Source organism: Geotrypetes seraphini, chromosome 5 (genome assembly GCF_902459505.1).
Source record: "Geotrypetes seraphini chromosome 5, aGeoSer1.1, whole genome shotgun sequence".
In the NCBI taxonomy this organism is placed as follows: Eukaryota; Metazoa; Chordata; class Amphibia; order Gymnophiona; family Dermophiidae; genus Geotrypetes; species Geotrypetes seraphini.
In genome coordinates, this window is record NC_047088.1 from 267,171,722 (window position 1) to 267,199,521 (window position 27,800).

Genomic DNA, 27,800 nt, shown 5'->3' on the forward strand with positions numbered 1-27,800 from the left:
AGTGGGAACGGGATCTCACTGAGTCCTGAGAATCGCACAGCACCCCAACAACCTGGAAGGAGAACAGCAACGAAGGAGTTCAGGAAAAATTCGTACCTCTTCATTGCTTTCTTGGAACTTCTCTCCAATAGAATTTTCCCTCCTAGGAGGTATAACATTAAAGGTGTCCACTCCAGAAGAACTCTTGCCATCTAGAATTGTGAGTGGTGCATGTGGGGGTAATATTCCCTCTGAAGATATTGTAGTGGCTAGGATTGGGAAACCAGCCATTATAACTTTAGAAGTACTCTGGGAGGCCATACAGAATCTAAGCTCCTGTTTTTTGAGAACTGTGGACAAAATGGAAGGTGAACTAAAATATTTTTCTAAAAAATTGCTTCTCAATCCCAAAACTCAGTTAAACAGTTAGAGAAAGTATCATCTTTAGAGCAGAAGGTTGAGGGAGTACAAAATCTTGGAGTGGCTTAGGTGAAAGATAAGAACTTAGTTCAAAGGAAGATTGACTATCTGAAAAACCAGTTAAGGAGAAATAATTTGTTTTTTTTTTACTTTTCCCAAGCCCCAGTTGATATCTTCAGTGGAATTGGTAAGAAGATATTTTAAAGAGGTTCTCAAGATTCCAGAAGTTCTTCCCCCGATTGTAAAAGCTCAATATGTTTTTGGGAGAGAATCTAGGAGGACTGAGACCTCTGGAAGATCTGTTCCGATTGTAGATTTAACTGGCTTTCTTGGATCTTCCTTCAAAATAGTAACACAAAAACTGACTTTAATTGTAACATTTGCTTTGGAACTGGATCGCAATTATATTTTGCGTTTGTATTTCTGCAATATTAATCAGCAGTTTTTTTGATCATATATTCGTATATTTCCTGATTTATCTTGTGATACACAGAAGAGGCAGTAGGTATTCTTGGCCTATAGACCAAGGGTGACTGCTTTGAGGGCCAATTTTGTACTAAAATTTCCTTGTATTTCTGTTATTCTTTTGAAGGTGTTTCTTATAATTTCTTTGACCCCAAACAGCTAATGCCAATCCAATCTTTCGGTTTATATACTGGATCATCCTCCAAACAACAGAGGCTCGACTTGGTTTACACAATAAGAGGTTGTATTAGTTTCTTCAAATAAAATAAGAGGTTATATTAGTTTCTTCAAATAAAATTTTTTGAAAGAGAAAAGTCTTTAGATATTTTCTAAAGACATAAAGGGAAAAAGTAGATCTGATCTCATCTGGTAGTTCGTTCCAAATAGAAGTAAATATGTATACAAAGGAGCGAGAGACATAACTTAATGCCTTTATTCCCTTAATTGAAGGGAAAGAAAGTTTATACAGTTGAGAGGTTCTTGGTCTTATAGTTAGTAAAGAATTAAGAGAGATAGGGACCAATGGCAGAAATAAGTCACACTTGAACTGAATTCTAAGATGAATTGGTAACCAATGCTGCTGTATTTTGGATCAACTGTAACCTCTTCAAGCTGCCCTTAGGAAAGCGTAAAGAGAGTTGCAATAATCCAGTTGTGCCAATACAATAGACTGGGCCAAAAGAGCAAAATGTTGTTGATGAAATAAATTATGGACTTTCCTTAACATTCGAAGATTTAGAAAACATTTTCTCAAAAGATTATTAACCTGACTTTGAAACTAGAGTGAAGAATCCAACACAAAACCCAATATCCATGGCGAGAATTCAATAGACAACAAGTCATCGACGGAGGTAAAAGATCCAATTTAGGGATAAACCACAAAAGTTTAGACTTCGCAACGTTAAGTTTCATCTGGACTGAAGAAGCCTAAGTTTGGATTTTATTTTAGCTAAAGAGGAACTTAGGGCTCCTTTTACTAAGCTGCAATAGTGGTTTTAGCGCATGCTGAATTGTCGCACATGCTAGATGCTAATGCCAGCATAGAGCTGGCGTTAGTTCTAGCTGCATAGCGCGGGTTTAGCGCGTGCTAAAAATGCTATTGCAGCTTAGTAAAAGGAGCCCTTAAAGTGACTGTATAACTTTTCTAGAATAGGGTAGTTACTGTTAGAAAGTGGGGTGGCAAGCTTCCAGACTTTTCTTTATTGAATATTTTCATGTATCTTGGATCCTATTTCTTCTATATTGTAGACTGTTTAGGATTCTATTTTCCTAATTTTGATTACTAACTGAGTTAGTTTGCTGAGATTTCTTTATCATGGATAAATTTAAGTGACTATTAAATTTGAATTAATAGAAAAATTAAAGTGAAAAAAATATTTAAAAAACCCCAAACCTAATAAATAAATAAATATTGGGGATGGAGAATGTAGAAGTGAAACCTACAGGGATAGTCACTATGACACACTACATGTGGGTGAAACATACTAGACAGGGAACTATGGGAATAACTTAGATTATGTGGGTGGATCCTTTTTAAAAAAGCCCTCTCCTCTAACCCCTGTAGTCTAAGGCAAAAGCTGGCTACCATGATGCTATAATCCTCCCTCCTTCCCAGCGCAATATCCAATCAAGAAAAAAAAAGACAGCATCCTCTTCCAGACCAATGATCTCCCATCTGTCAACCACCTCCAAGGCTTGATCAAGATAAAAATCATCTGTGCCAGTATTGTGCTCCCCCCAACAAACCAAAGATTTAAAAAACCCTAACATGTGGCCCTGCCCCACCCCACTCCCAGCTCCTCCCCCAAACCTCGTCTCTTCTTCCCTTATCTCGACACAGGCTCTGTCAATAGCTTGGGGCCATGTGCAGATGTGATGCAATGTCACATGCATGCACACATACGTGTGATGTGTCATATCTGCGCATGCTCAGAGGCCCTCCAGAAGTGACCCCAAGTTCTTGTCAGAGCCAAAGCCTTCCAAAACCCAGACAAACCACTGGGCTTTTAAAATCCATCCGGACACCCAGGCAGTCCTCTAAAAAGAGGGCATGTCTGGGTAAATCCAGACATAGAAACATGATGGCAGATAAAGGTTAAATGGCCCATCCAGTCTGCCCACCTGCAATAAGATCCCACATGCCTATCCCAGGCTTTTATGAATTCAGACACAGTCTCTGTCTCCACCACCTCTTCCGGGAGACTGTTCCATGCATCTACCACCCTTTCTGTAAAAAAGTATTTCCTTAGATTACTCCGGAGCCTATCACCTCTTAATTTCATCCTATGTCCTGTCATTCCAGAGCTACTTTTCAAATGAAAGAGACTCAACTCATGTACATTTACATCACGTAGGTATTTAAAGGTCTCTATCATATTTTCCCTCTCCCGCCTTTCTTCCAAAATATACAGATTGAGATCTTAAATCTGTCCCCATACACCTTATGACAAAAACCACACACCATTTTAGTAGCCTTCCTCTGGACCAACTCCATCCATTTTATATCTTTTTGAAGGTGCGGCCTCCAGAATTGTACACAATATTCTAAATGAGATCTCACCAAAGTCTTACCTCCTTTTTCCTACTGGCCATACCTCTCTCTATGCAACCTAGCATCCTTCTAGGTTTTGCTGTCAACCTTTTCAACCAGTTTGGCCACCTTAAGATCGTCACATACAATCATGCCCAAGTCCCGCTCTTCTGTCATGCACATAAGTTCTTCACCCCCTAAACTGTACCGCTCCCTCTGGTTTTTACAGCCCAAATGCATGACCTTGCATTTCTTAACATTAAATTTTAGCTGCCAAATTTCAGACCATTTTTCATGCTTCTCCAGGTCTTTCTTCGTGTTATTCATACCATCCGGTGTGTCTACTCTATTCAAGATTTTGGTTTCATCCGCAAAGAAGCCCTGCAGCAATATTGTTTATAAAAATGTTAAAAAGAACAGGCCTAAGAGCAGAACCTTGAGGCACACCATTGTTAACATTCCTTTCCTCAGAGCGATCTCAATTGATCACTATCCTCTGTTCTCGACCCAGCCCATCACTTTGAATTATGTTTTTTATTGTTTACCATCCTCGACGCTCTTTGAAATTAGAATCAGTAATGCATCTTTCCACAGATGAAGCATAATGTGTGAAATATGAGTTGACTAGGGCAACAGCAATCTCAGTGGCAGGAGTGAGTAAGTGGAATGGTCTCCCAGGCAATGTTCCCTCTAAGCTGCGTGGCTGTGCAGCCGCACATCTTTTATCAGGAGGTCGCGCAGCTGTTCAACCCTACTGCACAGCTGGTTGAGTTGGAACTGGCACCCCTCTGGTTCCACTCTTCCATCTTGTGCCACTGCTGCTGCTTTTCTGAAGCAGCAGCAGCAGCAAACTGAAACAGGACTGCAGGACTTTCCCATACATACCTGCGGCCCCATGAAGTATTTTGTGCAGGGCCGGTCGAGGGCAATGCATGTTTTCCTCTGCTGCCCCTGGGTGTTTACCGTCTTGCGAGCTCCCTTCTCCGTCTTACAGCAACGTTTGCGCATTTGTGCGGCCCCAGAAAAAAATTTTTTGGCCAATGCAGCCCAGGGAAGCCAAAAGGTTGGACACCCCTGCACTAGGTATTCAATCCTAACTCGCAGTCCAGGAGTTGAAGAAATTCAACACCTTTCTGAGCACATGCTCCTCCCCTTTAGACTGAGAACTAGAAACATATCCAGTTTCAGTTGAGTCCCAAAGCCAAGTAACATACCTGAACAAATCCATGACAAAGGGATATGGGGGAAGATCCCTAGCAACACAAACAATTTCTGAACTGGTCTGCTCTGAAAAATATGAAACAAGTAATAAACAGGCACAAAGGCAATCCAGCAAAACATTGAGGAACAATGTAGAACTAACCTGCATGCAACAAGCATCCACATGAGACAGCCTTCAGTAAATCATACTCACAGAAGTGGAAAACTGCTCACAGGATCTGTCAATTGGCTGTAAAGACTTCAAGCCTGCAAGGAGAACAATCGAGGCAGAAAGAAGCAAGCTATTTAACAACTGAGTGCATACAGAGAGAACAGGTTATATGGAATCCTACAGGGATTAACAGAAAGAAGATTATCGGAGGTAGAAAACTAATCTTCCATTCTGTTGTGTCCCTTCCAGATTCCATATGCTAGGTGACGTATCAAGACAATGGTAACAGCTAGGGAGGGACCAATACCAAGGTTTCAAAAGTGGCATCAGAACGAGCCACCACAGGTACTCGGTAAAATCGGGTAAAAGTATGAAGAGAGGACCAAGTAGCTGCCCTGCAAATTTCATCAGGATGGATCGTGTAAGACTCTGCTCACGATTCAGCTACACTTGCCATGGGTGATGTAAGTCACTGAAATGGCTATTCAAATCCATCAAGCGATCAAGGACTTGGACGCTGGCTGACCACGGCGAGGTGCTGCAGTCAGGAGAAAAAGGAGAGCAGACAACCTGAATCATTAGTCCTCTCCAAATATCAAAACATCCAACTTGCATAAGATCTGACCTTTGCACTCCGAACCTGTGGAATGAAACACAGGCAAATGAACCTCCTGGTTGACATGGAAGGCTGATACCACCCTCACCAGAAAGGAAAGTACAGTATGGAGAACAAGTCCTGCGACAGTAATACAGAGAAAGGGTTCCCTGCACAAAAGAGCCTGAATATGCGCTTTGCTGAGACAATGGCGACCAGAAAGACAGTCTTGACCATTAGATCCAGAAGAAAAGCATCCTTTGTGGTTTGAATGGGGCCTCTCCAAGGCCCTGCAGAATGATGTTAAGATTCCACAAAGGGAAAGGAAGATGCAAGGGAGGTTGCAAATGAAGTGCCCTCTCATAAACCTGGACACATCTGGATGAGCAGTAAGCAAACTAGTGCCTCTGCGCGTTCTAAAACATGAAAGGCCTGCAACCTGGGAGACCACTGCTAAACCTTTTTCTAGACCCACCTGAAGAAAAACTAGGACCACCAAAATGTGAGCCCTCTCAGGCTCCACTTAATCTTTAGCACACCACTGTTGGAAAGCCTTCCAGGCTTTGACATAAGAAGCCATAGTAGAGGGTTTCCTTGAGTGTAAAAGAGTCGAGATAACTACATCTGAAAAACGTACTTCATCAAGGCTGAGCACTCAAGACCATGCCGTAAGACCAAAGCGCTGTGAGTTCTCCATGGGTACTGGCCACTGACTGAGAAGATATCGATGAAGAGGGAGCTAGAGTTTTTCATCCTGCTGAATTCATATGAGATCCACATACCATGGGTGATGAGGCCAGTCTAGAGCTACTAGAATCACCAGGCCAGGATGTGTTGCTATCCGGCAGAGGACCCGACCAGAAGCCACTGAGGGAACACATACAGGAGCTCGTGAGCCAGCAAGGGCTGCACCAAGGCATCTGTGCTGTGTTCGACAACTGAAAAAGTGCCTGGCCTTCGAGTTCTCTGCTGAAGCCATCAAGTCCATATGGTGCTGACCCCAGCACCGTATGATCAGATGGCATGCCTTTCACGAGAGGGATCATTCTCCCGTGACCAAGATCTGTCATCTGAAGAAGTCAGCATGAACATTGATGACTCTGGCCACATGGGCCGCCGAGAGAGACAGAAGATGCACTTCCACCCAGCGAGCCTTCTGGCCCAAGGGAGCACTTCTTGTGTCCCCTTGATGATTTCCATACACCACTACTGAGAAGTTGTCGGAGAATGCTCACACTGCTTTTCTTTCCAGAAGAGAATGGAGAGTGAGTAGTGGTAGCTGAACCACCCAAAGCTCCAGACGACTGATCAACCAATGTTTCAGATGAGGAGTTCACTGCCCCTGAATGGAGTGGTCCCCGCAACCCAACCCAACTCAACCCAACAGGCTGGCATCCATCATAAGAGTCATCCACTCAGAAATCTGAAGAAGTCAGCTCCAACAGAGAGCCTCCCTCTAAAGCCACAGCTCAAGCTGCTGTGAGCTGGCATCATCCAGAGGAGTGGCATCTAACGGGGCTGACACTGTGAAGGCCACTGAGAGAGGAGGGGATCCTGTAAAGGGTGCATGTGTGCTCTGGCCCAGGGGACCACCTCCATGACTGCCATTGACCCAAGAACCTGCCAGGTTGTGGGAGCCGGACATTCCAGATCTCTGATCTGTTGAAGTTTGTCTGCATGCCTCGGGGAGAATCACACGACTCTAGTGTCGAAGAAAAGGCCCCAAGGACTGGGAGGGCGTCAAGTGGTTCTTCCTGAAGTTACCAATGCCTACAGCAGAGACACCCCCGTCTCCATCACACATTTGCAGTCCTGACGAGACAGATCCCAGATCAACCAGTTGTCCTAGAAAGGATGGGCCTGGACCCCCTGCCAGTGAAGAAAAGCTGCCACAACTACCATCACCTTGGTGAAAGTGAGGGGCACCATCGCAAGGCAAATGGGTAGAGCTGCTAACTGGAAATGATGTTGCAGAACACGGAAAACGCAAAAATCTGAGATGCTCCAGGTCGGAATATGGAGGTAAGCCTCTGAGAGATCCACGGACTCCAGAACTGCCTTTGAGTGAGAATTTTTTCCCAAAGTCACAGAACCAGGCCAGCTTCCCAGCCCTAGAGTACTCAGAGGAGGTGAAGTTCGAAGCTCCCTTCCCCTCCCCCAGCGCACTATGGCACGTGGTACATGGTCACTGATCCGGTGCAATCAATGCACACATTCAATAAATTAGGGGCTGGGAAGTCCATCCCAAATTATTTTTAAGCAAATCGAGGGATATTGAGGCAGAAATAAAACTTTGTTTAAAATCCAAGATGGCCACAGTCAGTGAATTTGCATCAAAAACGGCAAAAATAAACCAAAAAATAAAAAATACCAATTTGAGGTCTGGGGAAGTGGGGGACCTGAACTCTACCCTCAGAAATTGTGAAAAACAACTTTAAAATCGTTTTAGAAGCCACCCCCAAAGTTTCCATAGGAAATAATGGAGGTTTACTCACAGTTATGCAGTGCCAGACTGTCAGCAGCTTTAAATAGCGTTAGAGTGGAGGAAAAGGATTTTCTGCTTCACAAACAGCTCCAAATAGACCAGACTTGAAATCTTTAGACTGTCAATTAGCCGATACTGAGTGTGACCTCCGCCCCCATGGATCCTCATTCATGTGGTCGGGGGCAGAAAAAGCAGCCTGTACCTTGAAACCCAGGGATTTGCTCCAGATGCACACAGCCTGCACTTAAAACCCGTGATAAGGTCAGCGGGCAAGCGAACTCCTAGGGCAGGGGTGTCCAATGTCGGTCCTCAAGGGCCGCAATCCAGTCGGGTTTTCAGGTTTTCCCCAATGAATATGCATGAGATCTATGTGCATGCACTGCTTTCAATGCATATTCATTGGGGAAATCCTGAAAACCCGACTGGATTGCGGCCCTCGAGGACCGACATTGGACACCCCTGTCCTAGGGGAAGGTACCCCAAGTCTTAAGAAGGGTGCCACACAGCAGGCTGGCTCCACAGATCCACTAGAGTTTCTCTGTGAAGCAGCAGTTCAGCACCGCGGGACTGCATCCTTTCCTCTGACAGTGGACCACTGGAAAGGGTTTCAAGGCACTGAAGCCACCAAACAAACTTTAAACAAAAAAAAGAAGAAGAAAAGAAGTAGAGCAACTGCAAAAGACTTCTGCATGGATTGCTTGCAGAAATTGAAACTGGATATGTTTCTAGCTCTCAGTCTAAGGGGGAGGAGCATGTGCTCAGAAAAGTGTTGGATTTCTGCAACTCCTAGATTGAGGGTTAGGATTGAACACCTAGCATATGGAATCTGGAAGGGACGTAACAGAAAGCTGTATAGAAGGAGGGAGATTGAAGCCTGGATGGAAGAGGGGGGAGACAGGATAGAGATGATGGAAGGGGGACATGAAAGGGGAGAGAGGGGGCAGACAGTATGGAAGGGGGAAGAGACAGAGGAGGGAGATACTGAGAGAAGGGGAGAGAGAGTGTGGAGATGCTGGATGGAAAAGGGGAGATGAGGCAGACAGTGTATAGAAAGGGGAGAGAAAGAGGGCAGAGCTGGTGAAAGACTAGGAATAAAGAGAAGTGAAATAGGAGAGCCAGGGTGAGGGAAAGAGATGGAAAGCTGCCAGAAGACCATAAATAAGAGGGAACTTGAAGAATAGATAGTAAGAATGAGTTAAATCTGGACATAGAGGTATAAAAATAAACTGAAGAAAGCTGAAAGGAAAAGGAGGAGAAAAGAATCCTGGAAAGAGATTAAGAACATAAGAATTGCTGCTGCTGGGTCAGACCACTGATCCATCGTGCTCAGCAATCTGCTCACGCGGCGGCCCAACGGTCAAAGACCAGCACCCTAATTGAAACAAGCCCTACCTGCACACGTTCTTGTTCAGCAGGAACTTGTCTACCTTTGTCTTGAATCCCTGGAGGCTGTTTTCCCCTATAACAGCCTCCGGAAGAGCGTTCCAGTTTTTCACTACTCTCTGGGTGAAGAAGAACTTCCTTACGTTTGTACGGAATCTATCCCCTTTTAACTTTAGAGAGTGCCCTCTCGTTCTCCCTATCTTGGAGAGGGTGAACAACCTGTCCTTATCTACTAAGTCTATCCCCTTCAGTACCTTGAATGTTTCAATCATGTCCCCTCTCAATCTCCTCTGTTCGAGAGAGAAGAGGCCCAGTTTCTCTAATATTTTGCTGTATAACAGCTCCTCCAACCCCTTAACCATCTTAGTCGTTCTTCTCTGGACCCTTTCGAGTAGTACTATGTCCTTCTTCATGTACGGCGACCAGTGCTGTACGCAGTACTCCAGGTGAGGGCGCACCATGACCCGGTACAGCGGCATGATAACCTTCTCTGATCTGTTCATGATCCCCTTCTTTATCATTCCTAGCATTCTGTTTGCCCATTTTACTGCCGCTGCACATTGCATGGATAGCTACATTGACTTATCGATCAGAACTCCCAAGTCCCTTTCCTGGGAGGTTTTTCCAAGTACCGCCCCGGACATCAACTTGTTCTATTGATCACTCTCTCCTCAAAAATGGATTTCCTGTCCTATTAACCCTCTTTCTTCCTCCCCTCTTAAAGTCAATCAATTTGTACCTTTGCTTAATCTTTGTAAACCACATAGAACTTCACGGTATTGCGGTATATAATCTGTTGTTATTATTATTATTATTTTTGTTACCGATATGCATCACTTTACACTTATCCACGTTGAACCATCTCGATGCCCATTCCTCGAGCCTGATTGTCATGTTGCAGAACTTCGCAATCCCCTGCATCTTCACTACTCTGAATAACTTCCTATCGTCTGCAAATTTAATTACCTCGCTCATCGTACCTATGTCCAGATCGTTTATAAAGATGTTGAAGAGCACGGGTCCAAGCACCGAGCCATGCGGCACTCCACTGGTGATCCTCTTCCAGTCCGAGTATTGTCCATTTACCCCCCTCTCTGTTTCCTATGCTCCAGCCAGTTTTTAATCCAAGTGAGTATTTCACCCTCGATTTCATGGCTTGTCATTCATGTGGAGCCTTGTCGAACGCCTTCTGAAAGTCCAGATATACAATGTCGACCGGGTCGCCCTTGTCTATCTGCCTGTTTACTCCCTCGAAGAAGTGCAGCAAGTTTGTCTAACAAGATCTGCCTTTGCTAAAACCATGCTGGCTGGTCCTCATTAGCTCAATGATGCGGTCTTTTATCAGCGCCTCTACCATCTTTTCCAGTACCGAGGTCAGACTCACTGGTCTGTAGTTTCTCAGGTCTCCCCTTGAACCTTTTTTGAAGATCGGTGTAACATTCGCCACCTTCCAGTCCTCCGGAATCTTTCCCGATACGATCGACAGATTGGCTATTAGTTGAAGCAGTTCAGCTATGGGCCCTTTCAGTTCCTTGATGACTCTTGGATGGATGCCATCCGGTCCCGGGGATTTATCGCTCTTAAGCCTATCGATCTGCCTGCATACCTCTTCTAGACTGACCGTTAACCCTGTCAGTTTCCGATTTTATTTATTTATTTATTTATTCGATTTTTAGCCCGTCCTCCCAAAAGAGCCCAGAACGGGTTACAAAGTACATCCATAATAATCCAGACAGAGCAGAGATGACATTTTACATAAATTACAATATAGATGACAGTTTACATAAATTACAATATAGACATGACAATAAAACATATGTACTAAGTAGCATCTGGTGAAATTAAGTGACAAAGGTGAGTTGACTGGGTGGCATTTCAGGGTGAATGACTTTAAGGCTCTGGGTTAGTAAAGAGGAAGGTTTTCACGGCCTTCCTGAAGTTCCAGAGTCCATCTAGTGATCTGACAGATGGAGGGATTGTGTGCCAAAGTTTGGGTATGAAATGTGAGTAGGAGCGTTTGCGGGCAGTTTCAGTTTTGAGGGAGCGGCCAGAAGGTATGGTCAGTCGTTTTTCTCCTTGGGACCTTAGTGATCGTTTTGGGAAGTAGATTTGTAGTTTAGTTTTCATGTAGTACGGAATCGTTTCATGGAAGGTTTTGAAAACGAGGAGCAGGGCCTTGAAGGTGCAGCGTTTTTGAATGGGCAGCCAGTGCATGGAAGCTAATGCAGGGGTAACATGGTCGCGGATGCCTAGGTTTTTCAGAAGGCGGATTGCAGCGTTTTGCAACTTTGGAGGCGGGAGAGAGTTTTGGTAGGCAGGCCCACTAGTAGAGCGTTACAATAGTCTACGCGGGATAGAACAAAAGCATAGAGTAGTTGGGCAAATTCAGATTCTGAGAAGTAGGCACGTATGGTTTTTAGCTGGCGGAGGTAGTAGAAGGAGGATGATACTAGTTTGGATACGTGATCTGTCATTGATAAATTAGAGTCAAGAGTTACTCCTAGGCTGCGGACGTTGTCTTTGGGTGTAAGGGTGTTTGTGGCCCAGGAAAAGGACGGACGAGTATATACGCATAAATCTTTGTGGATCCAGAGAAGTTCTGTCTTGGATTCATTTAACTGTAATTTATTTACGGTCATCCAAGACTTTATTTCAGTTAAGCAAGACTGGAGATATTTAATTTGTGTGTCTCGGTGACGGCCTAGGGGAAGATAGAGTTGTAGGTCGTCAGCGAAGGAGTGGATTCTGATGCGGTGTTTACCGCTATGTCCAGTACTGGTTTGACATAGATGTTGAAGAGGAGAGGTGAAAGTAAAACTCCCTGAGGCACTCCATAGTGGAGTGGTTTGGGTTCAGATAAGGATTTTCCTAGTAGGACTCTCTGTGATCTGTCGTTCAGGAATGAAGAGAACCATTGAAGTGCATTGTCACGGATTCCAATGGACTTTAGCCTGGACAAGAGGAGAGAGTGGTCTATGGTGTCAAAGGCGGCACTGAGGTCTAATAGTAACAGCAATGCATCATTTCCATCATCTAGGATTTTCCAGCAGTCATCTAGGATGTCCAAAAGCACAGTTTCTGTGCTGTGGTGTTTCCTGAAGCCCGATTGGAAGTTGGAGAGGGTGGCGTTTGTCTCCATGAAGTCTTGCAATTGTGTGAGTACAGTCTTTTCCAATATTTTTGAGATGAATGGGAGATTTGAGACAGATCTGAAGCTGCTTGGGTTGTCTGGGTCCATGGTTGTTTTTTTCAGGAGTGGTTTTACTATGGCTGATTTCCAGCTCCGTGGAACTACACCTGTCATAAGGGACTCATTTATTAGGGGTAGGATGGATTCCAGGAATACCTCATTTGTGTTCAGCAGTGTAGTGGAGGGACATGGGTCCAGGATCGAGGTTGCGGGCCGTACGGAGTTGATTATTGTTTTGAGGTCATTGTGGGAGATCGGTTTTAAACTTTTCAAGGTTTCCATCTTGGGTGGATTGTCATCTTGAGCAGTCTCTGGGATGTATGGGAGTGCTTTGGCCTCAGAGTCCAGATTTGCGCGTATCTTTGATATTTTGTCATGGAAGAAGGTGGAGAGGGATTCGCAGTCTGTTCGTTTGCAGGGAATACATTGAACCTTGGGATAAGGAGAATAGGTTTTTCGTTAATGAGAAGATGGCCCTCGATCTGCTTGGGTACTTTGATAGTAGAGCAGTGAAATGAGCTTTCTTTGCTTCATGTGTGGCTAGTTTGTAGTTTTGCAGCAAGTTTTTCCAGGAGGATTTGTCCTGGTCACTGAGAGTTTTGCGCCAAGTATTTCTGCTTTTCTAACTCTCCTTTTTTGTACTCTCAGGTTTTCTGTAAACCAGGGTGAAGAGAATGGTCGTGAGTTAGGTTTAATCATCTTGACTTTTGCTAGGTTCTCATAGAGTGCTTTAATGCCTGAGTGCCAGGTCAGTGCCTTCTCTTCTAGGGAGTTAGTTCCTAGTTGTAGTTTGGAGATGCCGTGGGAAAATGTGGTTGGGTTTACTGATTTTGGGTCGAACGTAATTGTTTCTTGGGAATTTGTTCGGTCTGCTGCCTCTTTAACTCTGGTGTGCAGGCTGAACGTGATTATATGGTGATCGGTCCAGGGGACCACGATGTTTGTCGGCGAGGATGTTTTCTGGTCAATTTGTGGGCCATCTGGGAGAAAGATTAGGTCCAGTGTGTTTCCAGAGGAATGAGTTGGAGAGGTGACTTGTTGAGTGAGTCCCAGATCTGACAGTGTTTTGATGAAATCTCATGGGGCGCCCGTGACTTCTGGGTAGTCCGTGAAGTTGAGATCGCCTAGGACTACGATTTGTTTATGGATTACGGATAGGTTGCTTATAATGGTTAGCAGTTCATCGAGCGCAGACATAGGAGAAGAGGGTGCTCTGTAGACTAGTATGATTGTAATTTTTTTGTCGTGGCCTATTGAGAAAACGAGGCATTCTAGGTCTGGTAGTGTTATGGAGTGTATTTGGCGTGGGTTTAACTTGGATTTGGCGATCCCTGCCACCTCTCTTGTTGGGACGGGAGCATGCCAGTGCTTGGTAGCCTTGCGGGCATAACGCACCCAAGGTGGCTCCATCATTGTCTTTGAGCCATGTTTCCGTCACTAGTAGGAGGTCCCAGTTGTACTCTGTAATGGCATCTGTGAGAACGAGATTTTTGTCATTTACGGATCTGGCATTCACTAGGGCTGCTGCGACATTTTGTGCAATGGGGGCATATGTGTCAGTTTTGATCTTTATGAGGTTGTGGGTATTGATTTTCTTGGGCTTTTTCACTCCCAGCATATAGCCTAATGGGTTCCGGTATGCTGTGTATATACTCTGTGGTAAATACAGACGCAAAAAACGTGTTCAGTCTGTCAGCGATTGCTTTGTCCTTCTTTAGTGCTCCCTTTATTCCTTGGTCATCAAACGGTCCCACCGCTTCCTTTGCGGGTCGTTTCCCTTTACTAAATCGAAAGAACGGCTTGAAGTTTTTTGCCTCCTTGGCTATTTTTTCCTCATAGTCTCTTTTGGCCCCTTTTACCGCCTTATGGCACCTGTGTTGATTTTGTTTGAGCTTATTTCAGTTTTCATTCATTTTTGATCTTTTCCATTCCTTAAATGAGTTTTTTTTTTGTCTCTGATTGCTTCCTTTACCTCTACAGTGAGCCACGCTGGTTCTTTATTCTTTTTCCTCTTTGATCCCTTGTTGATTTGCTGTATATATAGATTTTGCACCTCAGTGACCGTATCCTTAAAAAGAGACTAAGCTTGATATGGGGAAGGAGGTGTTGGCCTCTGAGAGCTAACTGAAAAATGTTTTAAGTCTTTTCAATAAAAGATCATCTTATTTTCTATTTTTTAATTGATGTTGATATTTGTAATTCTTAATTTGTAATGTGCAGTGTGTATAATACCATCCAGGTAATGTAATGGAAAATTTTTGCTCACTTCAACTCAGTCCTGTGCTCACAAAAAATGTTTAGTGGGAATATTGCTCCCAGGACATCTGAGACTAGTTGATAATCTACAGAAATTCAAGAAACTTTTAAAAACTCATCTGTTGGCTTAGTTTTTCTGTTTGGGTGAGTTAAAAGGGGCCTGATGTTGTATAGCAAATGTAGAGCTTTAAGTGATTCTATTATAAGTTGAAATTTGTTTTGTAAAGTTGTTTTGATGATTGTGTGTGTTTCTTTGGAACTTGTTTAGGTATAAGTGGGCTATAAGTTTGTTAAATATTTTAAGCTTTTGTTTCTTGCTTTCTGAACTGCTTTGTGAATAATTAGATTATAAATTCTACTGAGCAGGGATTAACTCTTACATGTTTAATGTACAGTGCTGTGTATGTCTGTAGAAATGATTAGTAGTAGTAAAAATGAGTAAAGGTGTTTCATTATTTGGGGGGATATCACTGCTATGATCACTTGTTTGCATTTTTGTAGACATTTGTATTCACTTTGGATTATTTAATATTTTACAAATGAAACTCACAGATCATCTATAGGAAAGTCGGCTTAGGGCTTGTACAGCACTTTCTGTGCTATAATGTATCAGATGATGCTTCTCTTGGGATAGAGAACTCCTTTCAGCCTGATGGATAATTCTATACTCCCAGACATGCTGTCCTAGACACAGTTGAGCAGAAATATGGTGAAACAGCAAAAAGCAAACAGTGCTCCTCTGGTACTCACCTTGTTTTCTCATCCAAGAAAGTGTAGGGTTTTTGCGGTACACCCTGTCGCAGTGCTGTGCCATCTTTTCCTGCTGGACTGGCTCGCTCTGTTGGAGTATACCTGGATTCCTTACCCGGAGTAAGGTTCTGAACAACAAACCTGGTGGGTATGGTTTGCACTGTAGGAGATGGCAGAGTCTTAGCTGGAGGACTTTGCCCGATAGAGGGCAATGGAATGGTAGGTGTGCCTTCTTTTCTGGCTGTAGTAGGTGGCATGGAAATAAAAGAGGTGACCATGTATGTGGGTGTGGCAGAGGGAGCTGTTTTATAAACAGCTGGCAGGGATGAGGAGGAAGATACAGGTGATGCAGACCCAGGGGACACCAGCAAGGTAGAAGTAACAGGTGCTGGAGAAACTGTAGGTGAAACTGGAAGGATTGTGGTTACAGATTTAGAGGGTATAGATGTAATTTTTCCAGGGGCAGGAACTGACATGGGGTTTATGTCTTTGACACTTGGTGGTGTCGGTGATACAAAAGGTGTGGGGGTGGTTTTAACTGATGGTTTCAGTGGAACTGGATAGCTTTTAGTTGGCAAGGAAGGAGGTAGAGGAGGAGCTCTTAAGGGTGGCATTGGTTGTAGTGGGCTTATAGACACAGTAGTAGAGGACATAGGGGGTGCAGTGGGAGATGTGCTGAGGAGAGGAGGAGCTGGAGAAAGTTTGCCAGCAGTGACTGGAGTGGACACAGCACTGGAGATGAGCTCTTCCTTGTGTACTGCGTCAGACAGCTGCCTTTTAGCAGAGGTGAGCTGGGAAGAGATGGGCACAGGTGCAGCTGCAGTGTGCAGTGTAGGCTGAGGTACCATTTTGGGTGTGGCCTGTGGTGTGAGGTTGATACCTTTGGGTTTTCTAGGGGGAGTTGGAGGAGGGGGACCTTTACTTATTGGCCTGAGAATTTGGGACTGGGCGGTGGGAGTGATCCCAGCTACTCCTTTCTCCATTAATGTTGCTGGAGCCGAAGTTCTTTTGAGGTCTAAAGAGGAAAGACAGTAGATAACCATTTATTAATCTGTTCACTAGGATCCCTAAACAAGGGGAATGTCCCTCAATTAAGGCAAACCAAGTTGACAGGTGCCCTCCCCAACAAGGCTTCTCTGCTTACCATCTCTCTGGATGATATTTAGGAGTCCCAGCCTATTCTCAGAAGGCTCCTTCTTTTATTTCCCTCCTATTGTTTTTTTACCCTAATCGTCCTTCTTTCTATCATTATTATTGTATTTCATTACCTGCCTTTCCCTTTGTTTTCCTTTTCTGTTTATTCTGTTAGTCGTTAATTTAATATGTTTTGTTCAGTGTCCATCTGTCTTTTATGACCCCTGTATTATCTGTAAATTGAATGATTTGTTCATCGCTTAGATATTTCAGTAAGCGATTAATCAAATACTTAATAAACTTGAAACTTGATAATAAAGATACTGGCACCATGATACCTGAGTGCTTTCCTCAAGTAGTAGAGACTATGGACTATGATATTATCTGGAATAGAACTGACCTACTTTGAAGTTCCCTTGACATAGTGAGACTCACTCACCTACTTCCTCAATGTTGACTGTCTTAGATGAGCTGCTGTATGGTCCTTGCCCTGCTTTATTCACACAGGCCACACGGAACGTAATAATGCCATCAGATGGCAGCTCCGTCACATTGTAATAACAATCTGCAATGCCTGAGGAAATTATTTTCCACTCATGTTCACCTGGAGATGAAGAAGAGGAAGTGCAAAGACATGAAGTTTTATATCTCCTGATCTCTGTTATGAAGCACCTTGGACAGTATTTCTGTGATAACTTACAATGGATTTCAAGAGTGTGTGCTGTCTTTAGGGTTTTAAAAAATATTTGTAGCAAAAGACAAATGCAACCAAATACATTCTGTTTTGTACACATTCAATTTAGTAGTTTTCAAGTTCTCTTAGGTAAGAGCACGTCTGATAAATTAGGCTCAAATTTTAATATGCCATTACTGGCCCTTAAAATCTGCTTGCCCAATCATTGGGTGAATCTCTACATACAAGCTTTACATGCAGAAAAACATTTATAAAACTACCCCCTTGCAGGGCAATTCCAAAGTTTTTTTTCATGGTAAAAGTGCTTCCTGCAGAAATTAGATTTTATACAACTATACACCCTATGTGCAGGTAAGTATATGCATAGTACTGGTTGCTCATATTCCACTATAAAGGGCATCCTAAGGCATTCCTAGGGCAGGGCTTGAAGCTATATGTACTTAACTAGAGCTGAATTTAAGACAGCTCCCCCCCCCCCCCCACCACCACCACAATACCAAAGAGCTATGGGGAGGATAATTTCCTCCAGAAAAGATCATAGTGCATTCTCTTAATGTAAGTGGAATTAGGCTTCTGCATTGTGCAGATGTTTTGTGTCTTCAGAATATAGTGCTCTAGACAGTTGCCTATACCTAAACAGACCTGTATATACTTTTTGAATTTTTTAAAATATGCACATATTTGAATTTAGAAAAAAGTATCTGCACATAGATTTCATGTCTGTAGTACTGATAGGCATTATCATAAGAACATAAGAATTGCCTTACTGGGACAGACCGAAGGTCCATCAAGCCCAGTATCCTGTTTCCAACAGTGGCCAACCCAGGTCCCAAGTACCTAACTAGATCCCAAGTAGGAAACAGATTTTATGCTGTTTATCTTAGGAATAAGTAGTGGATTTCCCCAAGCCATCTCAAGAACATAAGAATAACCTTACTGGGTCAGACCAAAGGTCCATCTAGCACAGTATCCCGTCTTCACGGAGGCCAACCCAAGTCACAAATACCTGGCAAAAACCCAAATAGTAGATGCATTCCATGCCACCGATCCAGGACAAGCAGTGGCTTCCCCCATGTCTGTCTCAACAGCAGACTATGGACTTTTCCTTCAGGACCTTGTCTAAACCTTTTTTAAAACCAGCTACATTAACCGCTCTTACCACATCCTCTGGCAATGCGTTCCAGAGCTTAACTATTCTCTGAGTGAAAAATGACCTATGAACTTCTCTTTTAGGAAATTACCCAAATCTTTTTTAAACCCTGCTAAGCTAACTGATTTCACCACATTCTCCAGCATAGATATAAAAATCATAGGGGAAGTTTTAGCAGATGGCTGGCAGGTACAAATGTGTACATTTCACCTAAATCTCAACTTATCCTTCCTTCTCTCTCATCTTCTTCTTTCACTCCCCTTCCTACCCCAGGCCCTCACTCTCCCCCATCCAGGCTCTCATTTGCCTTCACTCTTGATATATACTCCCTCCTTTGATCCTGTCCCTCATTCCCCTCCCCTCCCCTCCCCTAATACTTTCTCCCTCTTCCTCTCTTTCCCTTCCCCTATTTAGCCTAGTCTTTTTTTCACCACTTTGCACTAGCTGTTCAATCTCACTCCAATAAGAACATAAGCACTGCCATACTGGGAAAGACCCAGTATCCTGTTTCCAATAGTAGTCAATCCAGGTCACAAGTAGCTGGCAAGATCCCAAAAGAGTAAAACAGCTCTGGAACATGTTGCCCATCTTATTGAGAGAAGAAAAAAATCTTGACCATTTTAAAGGCCACCTTAAGAGTCATTTATTTAAATAAGCTTTCAATACATGATATCTGCCCATTTTCACTGTCTTTGACTTTCATAAGAAACACTTTCAGTAACCTCGAACCTCTTGTTCTTCTCTTAAATGTTCTCTCCTAACCTTTCATCTCATATTAATCTAGCCTTATTCGTTTAATACTGTTTTAACATTTTTGTTACATTTAGTCTGTATTTTTTAATTGATGTTTATTTTAGTTCCCCATTTTTTACTTGTAACTTGCTTAGAAGTCCAGATAAGCAATTGTATCAAATTTTTAACAAAACTTGAAACTATACTGTTTATCCTAGAAATAGTGAATTATCCCAGGACAAGCAGTCAGCATATTCTCACACATGGGTGATGTCACCGACGGAGCCCCGGTACGGACACTTGCAAAGTGAAACGCAACTTTAAGTTTTAGAAAGTTCGCAATCAGCCCTCACCGCGCATGCATGAGTGCCTTCTCATCCAACGTAGGCGCATGGTCCCTCAGTTTCTTAGTTTCCGCAGAGCTAAGAAGCCGTATTTCAATAGTCGTTCAAAACTTTATGCCTTCCCGCTCTCGCGTCAGTGACTTTTCAGTCATTTTCATGTTATTTTTTCTTTATTATTTTATTTAGTTACCTTTGGTTAAAAAAACCCTCTTTTTTTTTCTCTCTTGCGGGTTCGGCCCGGCAGGGCCTGTTGTACCACCTTGGTCTCCGACTTTGATTTTGCCAAGACGGTCTTCCCGTCAATTTCACGCCCGCAGACAGGAGTCAAGAAGTGCAGTCGCTGTGCTCGGCCCATCTCTGATTGACCCACATCACTGGTGTCTCCAGTGTTTGGGACCAGAGCACCACCTGGAAACCTGTACCCAGTTTTCTCTTCAGAAGAGGATTTTGAAAAACTGCCTTCTTCAACAGAAATTACTGTTCGGTGTCGCTATGGAGGGGAAGCCGACATCATTACCGACATTGATGGTGCCAACCAAGATGACACCGCATACATTTACACTGATAGAAACATAACTGGTGTCACATCCTCCTGTGGGTAAGCTGGCTAAGATGCCTTCCCCTACCCTATCTGGGACTCAGGTCAAAATGGCATTGAGTTGAGTCATGCTGACCTCGAAAAAGTCCCATAAGCACCCAGTCCCGAACTCGGTGAGTGCCTTGACATTAGCTTCCTCATCACCGGACCGGAGTGTTGCATCAGGGGTACCGGCGAAAAAGCCAGCAGTATCGGTGCTCTCCCTTAAGCAAAAATTTGATAAACTGGTTCCTGAGGAATTGAGTGAGCATTTTCAAATGCTAGTGCCTGCCCAACTTATGGCTGCATCGGTACCAACTGTACAGGCCAAGTCAATGCTCTCCAGGCGGTTCAGTCTGAGCAGATAGCGACACTGCACCTCTAATTGATGCTCCAACAGTGCAGAGACCATCAACATGGGAGTCAATTGACCCCATTCCACGGCACCAGTCGTCCTTGACACAAACATCTAGGGAGGTGACTCTGGTGCGATCCCGAAAGCCACTAGTAAAACCAAGCATCTGGAGGCTTTGACACTGGTCTTCGACACCGTCCCCTTTCCATTCATGATTCTGATTTGTTTGGGAACTCGGAGCAAGAATCACTCTCTTCTGAGGATGAGGATTCTTCAGCTTCAACATTCTCCAGAATGACCTACTTTGAAGTGCTCTTTTTCCAAATTTCTTTGCAAAAATGTCTGAAGAGCTTTCCATCCCTCTGGAAGCGGACTCTAAATATTCTAAGCAGTTCCTGGAGGCCTTAGATTATGACCAGCCACCTTAAGATCTGCTAAAATTTCTGCTACATGACATCTCGAGAGAGACTTTCTGTAATAATTTGGAAACGCCTCTCTCTGTTCCAGTGGCTCTTAAAAAGTTGGACTCCCGGTATAGAGTGGTTTCTCTCCCAGGCTTTGCCAAGCCTCAACTCCTTCATTAATCATTGGTGGTGGAATCCACCTTAAAGAAATCTACAGGAGCTAGTGTCTATGCCTCTATCTCTCCTGGCAGAGAGGGTAGGGCAATGGCCAAATTTGGCAAACACCTATATCAGAATGCCATGTTGGCCAACCGAGCTGGAAATTAAAATTTTTATTTTTCGTTTTATTTAAAACACCTAATAAAACAATTTTCAGCTTTTCAGAAATACATTCCATCATGCAAGTCTTCAGCTTTTCAACAACTTATTGCTTCTGCTTTCCAACTGCAAAAATATATGGTACACACCACGTATGACATCTTTGAGCTCACTTCACATGCAGCAGCCATGTCAGTGGCTATGAGACACTTGGCGTGGCTTTGTGTTTCTGAGCTTGATGTTAATCATCAGGATCGGTTGGCCAATACACCCTGCCTGGGGGATGAGCTCTTTGACCCTTCTATGGACTCTTAGAAGCTTTCTACCCATGAGACCCGTTGAGACACATTGGTCAAGCCAAAAAAGAAGCCTCCATCTCCTAAAGCTTTCTGGCCTGCTTTATACCAATAGCTAAATTAGGCAAAGTCTTCTTTACAAAATCAAGAACAATAATCAAAACTGAAGACTAACATCAAGAGAAGTTCTTGCTCTTGTCGTAATACCGCTCTCAGAGACCTGTGATGGTTAAACACAGCTGTGTTTCAAAACCACTTTGACAGGTGATTGGTATCTTTCATTGAGCCGGTATATATGTTGTGTATTTTTTATTTTTTATGCACACTACTGCAAACAACTATAAAGCTATTATAAAGTGCAAAGTGTAATAAATATCTAAAACGTATATCAAAAACGTGTATCCAAAAAAATTTTCACTTAGAAATTGCACTTATCTTATAAAAGCTGGTTCGTAGTTAACAAATGGCTAAACGCCCTACGGGACCCGTTTCACCATATCTATTGGCTTCTTCAGGGGTCATATCATTGAAAAAGTGCGACATAGATTTCGTCTGCACATGAAAAAATGGGCCAGCGCCATTTTTTCATGTGCAGACGAAATCTATGTCGCACTTTTTCAATGATATGACCCCTGAAGAAGCCAATAGATATGGTGAAACGGGTCCCGTAGGGCGTTTAGCCATTTGTTAACTACGAACCAGCTTTTATAAGATAAGTGCAATTTCTAAGTGAAAATTTTTTTGGATACACGTTTTTGATATACGTTTTAGATATTTATTACACTTTGCACTTTATAATAGCTTTATAGTTGTTTGCAGTAGTGTGCATAAAAAATAAAAAATACACAACATATATACCGGCTCAATGAAAGATACCAATCACCTGTCAAAGTGGTTTTGAAACACAGCTGTGTTTAACCATCACAGGTCTCTGAGAGCGGTATTACGACAAGAGCAAGAACTTCTCTTGATGTTAGTCTTCAGTTTTGATTGTTGTTCCTGCTTTATACCAACACAGGTATACTGCTAAACCTACTCCTCCTGCTCCTCAACCTTGAAAACAGAAGCAACAACCACGTCAACAACCTAAACAGCAGCAGGCTCAGCAAAAACCTACACAGCCTTTTTGATGTGTTCCTCAGGAGGATAACCAACCTTTCTATTCTCAGTCTTCTCCCTCAGCCGATTGGAGGACGGCTTCAACATTTCATCAGTCATTGGGAGCTCATCACCACAGATCTCTGGGTTCTAGATATCATTCGACAGGGGTATGTTCTTCATTTTCATACCCTGCCTCCGGATCATCCTCCAAGAGAGTCTATTTCAGATACTGCACAGTCCTCTCTTCTTCATAAGATTCAATCCCTCTTCCTCCTAAATGTCATCAAAAAAGTTCCTCTCTCTCAACAACATCAGGGATTCTACTTCTGTTACTTCTTGATTCCCCAAAAGACGGGAGGACCGTGACCCATTCTGAATCTCAGAGATCTCGAGAAATTATGATTGCTCTCTCTCACCCTGCTTTATCCTCTGCTGGATCAGAATGACTGGCTATGCTCTGGATCTCAAGGAAGCCTATATTCATATCCCAATTCATCAAGCTTCCTAAAAATATCTCCGCTTCCAAGTGAATCAGCGTCACTATCAGTACAAAGTCCTTCCGTTTGGCATGGCATCTTCTCCCAGAGTCCTCACGAAGTGCCTGATTGTACTGGCCACATCTCTCTGATCCCACAGTCTTCAAGCCTTTCCTTACCTGGACAACTGGTTGATCAAAGCTCCTTCGACTCAGGGCGTGGCTTTGGCAACATCTCAGACTAGAGGGCCTCCACGCATGCGTGGACATTGATGCGATGATATGCATGCATGTGATGTCATCATGTCGACATGCACAGAGGCCCCCCCAGATGCAGCCCCAAGCACGGGGCCTTCCAAAACCTGGTCAAACTGCCGACAAATATCTTCCTACTTGGGGCCATGATACCAATAACGCTTCACAACATTCATTCCTACCAGAATACCTGGCCTTGGTTACACATGCAGAACATAGATAAACCCTATGCAAATACAGGATCACAAATTAAAAGTCCTAATATACACAAACAAAACCCTAAGATGCCAGGCTCTGCATGCAGTACAACACCAGAGAAATAGAAAGAAATACATTTCTTCCTGAACAGTGCAAAATATAAACAACAGATGTAAATTCTGAAAACTGACATATTTCAATCACTAAATTGAAAATAAAATCACTGTTCCTACCTTTGTTGTCTGGTGATTTTATTTTTCTACTCATCTTTTCTCAGTCTCTGGTTGCAGTTCCTTTCTGTCTGTGCTCTTTACTGTATTTCAATAGCCACTTTATCCAACTGCTGTTTTTCTTTCCTTCATTTTCTGCTCTATATCCATCTTTAAAAAATAGAAAAAAACCTCCCAAACCCCAAGACTAGAAAATGGTTAGGGGAAAGAGACAAAGGCCAACTAAATAATAATAACCAAAGTTAATGAAGATTAATGAAAGCAGGAGAGCCCTCAGTCACACAGCCACTGCTGGAAAATCCAGTGTGTAGCTGTCGCGGGGTTACACCCAGAAGAGTGTTAACTGCGGAACATCCCTGGGCTCTCTCCGCGTGAGAAGTGATTAACTAATGCAACAAAAAGTGCAATGCGTGTAAAAAATAATAAAAAACACACACCTTCTTAAAGTTAAGTTGAAATTTGTCTCTATCCCCTAAACATGGGGCCAAAAGGAAAGAGAGTGTCCAAATCACACCAGGCAAAACACAAACTGGAAGAACTTAGCTTCTCCGTGTGTGAGCAGTGCGCGAATGATGACTTCGTCCTACGGGACTCCATTTTGGGGGTGCACACCCCCTTCTTCAGGAACTTGACTGCGCTGGGTCTCTCAATTCATCCGACACAGCTTGAAAAAGCGAGGTAAGAAATGGCGAGCTAAGTTCTTCCAGTTTGTGTTTTGCCTGGTGTGATTTGGACACTCTCTTTCCTTTTGGCCCCATGTTTAGGGGATAGAGACAAATTTCAACTTAACTTTAAGAAGGTGTGTGTTTTTTATTATTTTTTACACGCATTGCACTTTTTGTTGCATTAGTTAATCACTTCTCACGCGGAGAGAGCCCAGGGATGTTCCGCAGTTAACACTCTTCTGGGTGTAACCCCGCGACAGCTACACACTGGATTTTCCAGCGGTGGCTGTGTGACTGAGGGCTCTCCTGCTTTCATTAATCTTCATTAACTTTGGTTATTATTATTTAGTTGGCCTTTGTCTCTTTCCCCTAACCATTTTCTAGTCTTGGGGTTTGGGAGGTTTTTTTCTATTTTGTGATTTTTCAACCTCCATTATTGTAGGGTTTATTTTTTGTTCTATATCCATCTTTGGCATTAACTTTTAACATTCAACTTTCTTCCATTTTTCTGCTTCCTCCTGAAATCTATCTACTTTTCCATGTCTCCCCTTCCCATCTATGCATGTGTGCTGCCTTCTCCCTCTTTCTTTCCTCCTATTCCCATCTATCTATAAACAACATTTCTTCCATTTTCTTCTCTTCTACACTCTTCCCATCCCTTTGCACTATGTCCTACCTCACTCTCCCCTTCTTCCCCACCCCTCACATACCTGTGCACCATGGCCTCCCTCTCTCTTCCCTTCCCCTCCATCCCTGTGTACCATCCCCTCCCTCTCTTTCCCTCTCCTATGGTCTCACATCTATCTTCCCCCTTTATCTTTCATGGTCTGGGATCTTTATCCTCTCCTTCCCATATTATGACATCTCTCTCCCCTCCTTCCTGTCCCTTCTTCCTCCCCCCTTTGTGGTCTGGCATATCTCTGTCCCTTCTTCCCCTCCCTTCTTCCTTTCCATGGTCTGACATCTCTTTCCTTTCCTTCCCTTCCTACCATTATCCAGTATCTCTGTATGCTCCTTCCCTTTCTTCCCCTGGAGGTCTAGGGCATCTTTCCTCCCAATCCCTGTGGTCCAGCATCTTTCTCCCCCCCCTCCCCTGGGCCTGTGTTTGCTGACTCGGCACTTTTGTAACTCTTCAGTTGTTGTCAAAAGGTTCCAGGTCGCTGAAGGCATCACTGACACCAATGGTGGCTGAAGAGTTACAAAAGCGCCAGGTGAGCAAGCACAGGATACTGAGGGAGAGGACTCCTGTTAGGTACGTGGTGGGGGGGGGAGTCTGGAGAGGCAACAAGACCCTGGATAGACATGTGGGGAAGGGGAGGAGAGGTAAGAGGACTCCGGATAGGTGAACGTGGGAGGGGGAGGACTCCAGATAGGTGTGCATAGGGAGGAGGAGGACTCCAGATAGGTTGAGCTGCTGTAGGGTTACTAGATGTCCGGTTTCCCCAGACAAAAGTTAAATTGAAAAACTGCCCAGACTTACGACAGAGTCCTCAAAAATAGGACATGTTCAGGGAAATCTAGATATACTTCCCCCTCCCCCTCCCCCAATGGTGCCCCTCACTCCTGTCCCATAGACACTTCTTTGGCTTTCTCCCTTCAGACTTTTTTTTCCCTTTCCCTTCTAGCACAGTCTCCCTCATCCTCCCACCTCTTCCTAGCTGTTGTCTGTTTGTCTTCTTCTCCATGTACTTTCACCTCCTCTGAGCAGACACTCTTTTCCTCTTCCCTCTTTGCACCCTTTCCCTTCTCTTCACCTCCTGTCACCATGTCTCACTCCCCCCTCCCCCCATCATCATACATCTTCCAGTACAGCCATGGATCTATAACTCCCACAGTGCTCACAGTTCTCTAGCCGTTATGCTCTTTAGCCTCTGATGGCCTGAAGTTCTTGCTGGCATTGGCTCAGGAGCAAGCCCCATTCACAACCACTTCCTATCCATTCTTCTCCTACACCAAGATATTGAAGCAACTTGATATGGTATGAATCCACATTCCCAGGAAGGGGAGGGGGATAAGTGGCATGAGCTCTCCTATCCAAGAGGATGGGGTAGCACAAGGTCCATCCTGTCTCAGAATGTTAGGCTATACATGTAGCTCCAGCACTCAGTTCCATAGACTCTCTTCCTCCTGTTCACCCAAAAAACCCTAAGTGAAGCTGCTGCCTTCTACCACAAATATTAGGAAAAGTACCTGAGGTTGCTCAGTCTCAGTCTCAGTCTCAGTTACAGCTGAGTCTGAGAGACTTGTCAGTCCAAGCCAATAGATGACTGTGGCTGACAGGATATGCAAGTGCACACTCTAAATTCATTTTGGGGACATTGCCCCCAACCACTCAACTAGGTCTATGAGTATAATTGGTATGCAGGGAATCTTCAGTGCTATCAGTGATATGTTTATGATGTGTATGTTCTGTAGTGTGTACATTGTTTAGCATGTGTGCACCCACAGCATGTGCAATGTTTAGTATATGGGGGTCTATGTTCTATAGTGTATCCTGTGTTTAATCCATGAGATGTACATGTTATAACATGTGCTCTGTTTAGGATATATGAGTGTAGATGTGTTGCTGTAATTTTGTTATCAATAGGAGGTTTCATGCTTGCAGTAAGGTAGGTTGCTCTTGTGATGACTGATTATGTGTGTTTTACTGTAAGGCACTTTGGTGTAAGTGGCATAGAAATGTAAATAAATACATACATCTACATTCACTATACCCTTTCCTAAAAGAGCTTTCTGGGAACACTCTCCATGGTGCACAGTTATCTCCCTTTCTCTCAACCTACGTCTTACCAGACATTTTTCTCTCCAGAGTGTACGTGCAGGGAGCGAGGCTTGTTGCTGGCTTCCACAGTACCAACACTGTGTTCTTATACTTCTGTGGGATCTCTGGTGTGCCTGGCCTACCTGGGAGTCCTAGGAGAAGAGAGATGAATAAATGGAAAGGGAGAGAATAGGTGCAAGAGTGGCATTTAAGTGCCCTGCTCTGCTCAGGGACAGGCCACACACAGAACAAATAATATCAAAAATAAAAGAACAAAAGTAATATGGGAAGGAGCAGGAGCTTTCATTTGGTGCTGTCCACACCACCCCAAACATACAAACAACGTAAGGACAATTTCAAGCCGTGCAGTTTTCAGATTGATTGTGGTTGGATTAAATTTTAAGATGATCCTTAGATTTACTAAATTACTTCACATTTCTCACTCTCCTCACCATTGCTGCACAAGGCTCCTTACATTACATACACAAAAATTACAACCGAAGCACACAAAAACTAAATAGTAAAACACCAATAAACATTGCATTCTGGAATCCCTATGCCTAGAAATTCCATATACAGTGGGGGAGAGTATAGCAGTGGGGATTTACTGTTACCCAACCAGTGTGATGAAACAATGCTGTGAATAGCTAAGGGAAATTAGACAGGTTACCAAATGTTAAAACTTA

General features: G+C 43.6%; 1 protein-coding gene across 4 annotated transcripts in view; it reads right to left on the reverse strand.

The window, feature by feature from the left end:
• The window catches only part of SPEG (striated muscle enriched protein kinase), a 543,710-nt gene that overhangs the window by 76,176 nt on the left and 439,734 nt on the right, over window positions 1–27,800 (reverse strand). For all 4 annotated transcript variants that reach the window (XM_033947131.1, XM_033947130.1, XM_033947129.1 and 1 more), the window contains 3 exons: window positions 27,144–27,266; window positions 16,999–17,163; window positions 15,426–16,440 (listed from right to left, as the gene is read on the reverse strand). In XM_033947131.1, coding sequence (XP_033803022.1) covers window positions 15,426–16,440; window positions 16,999–17,163; window positions 27,144–27,266 — 1,303 coding nt within the window. The remainder of the gene's footprint in view (window positions 1–15,425; window positions 16,441–16,998; window positions 17,164–27,143; window positions 27,267–27,800) is intronic.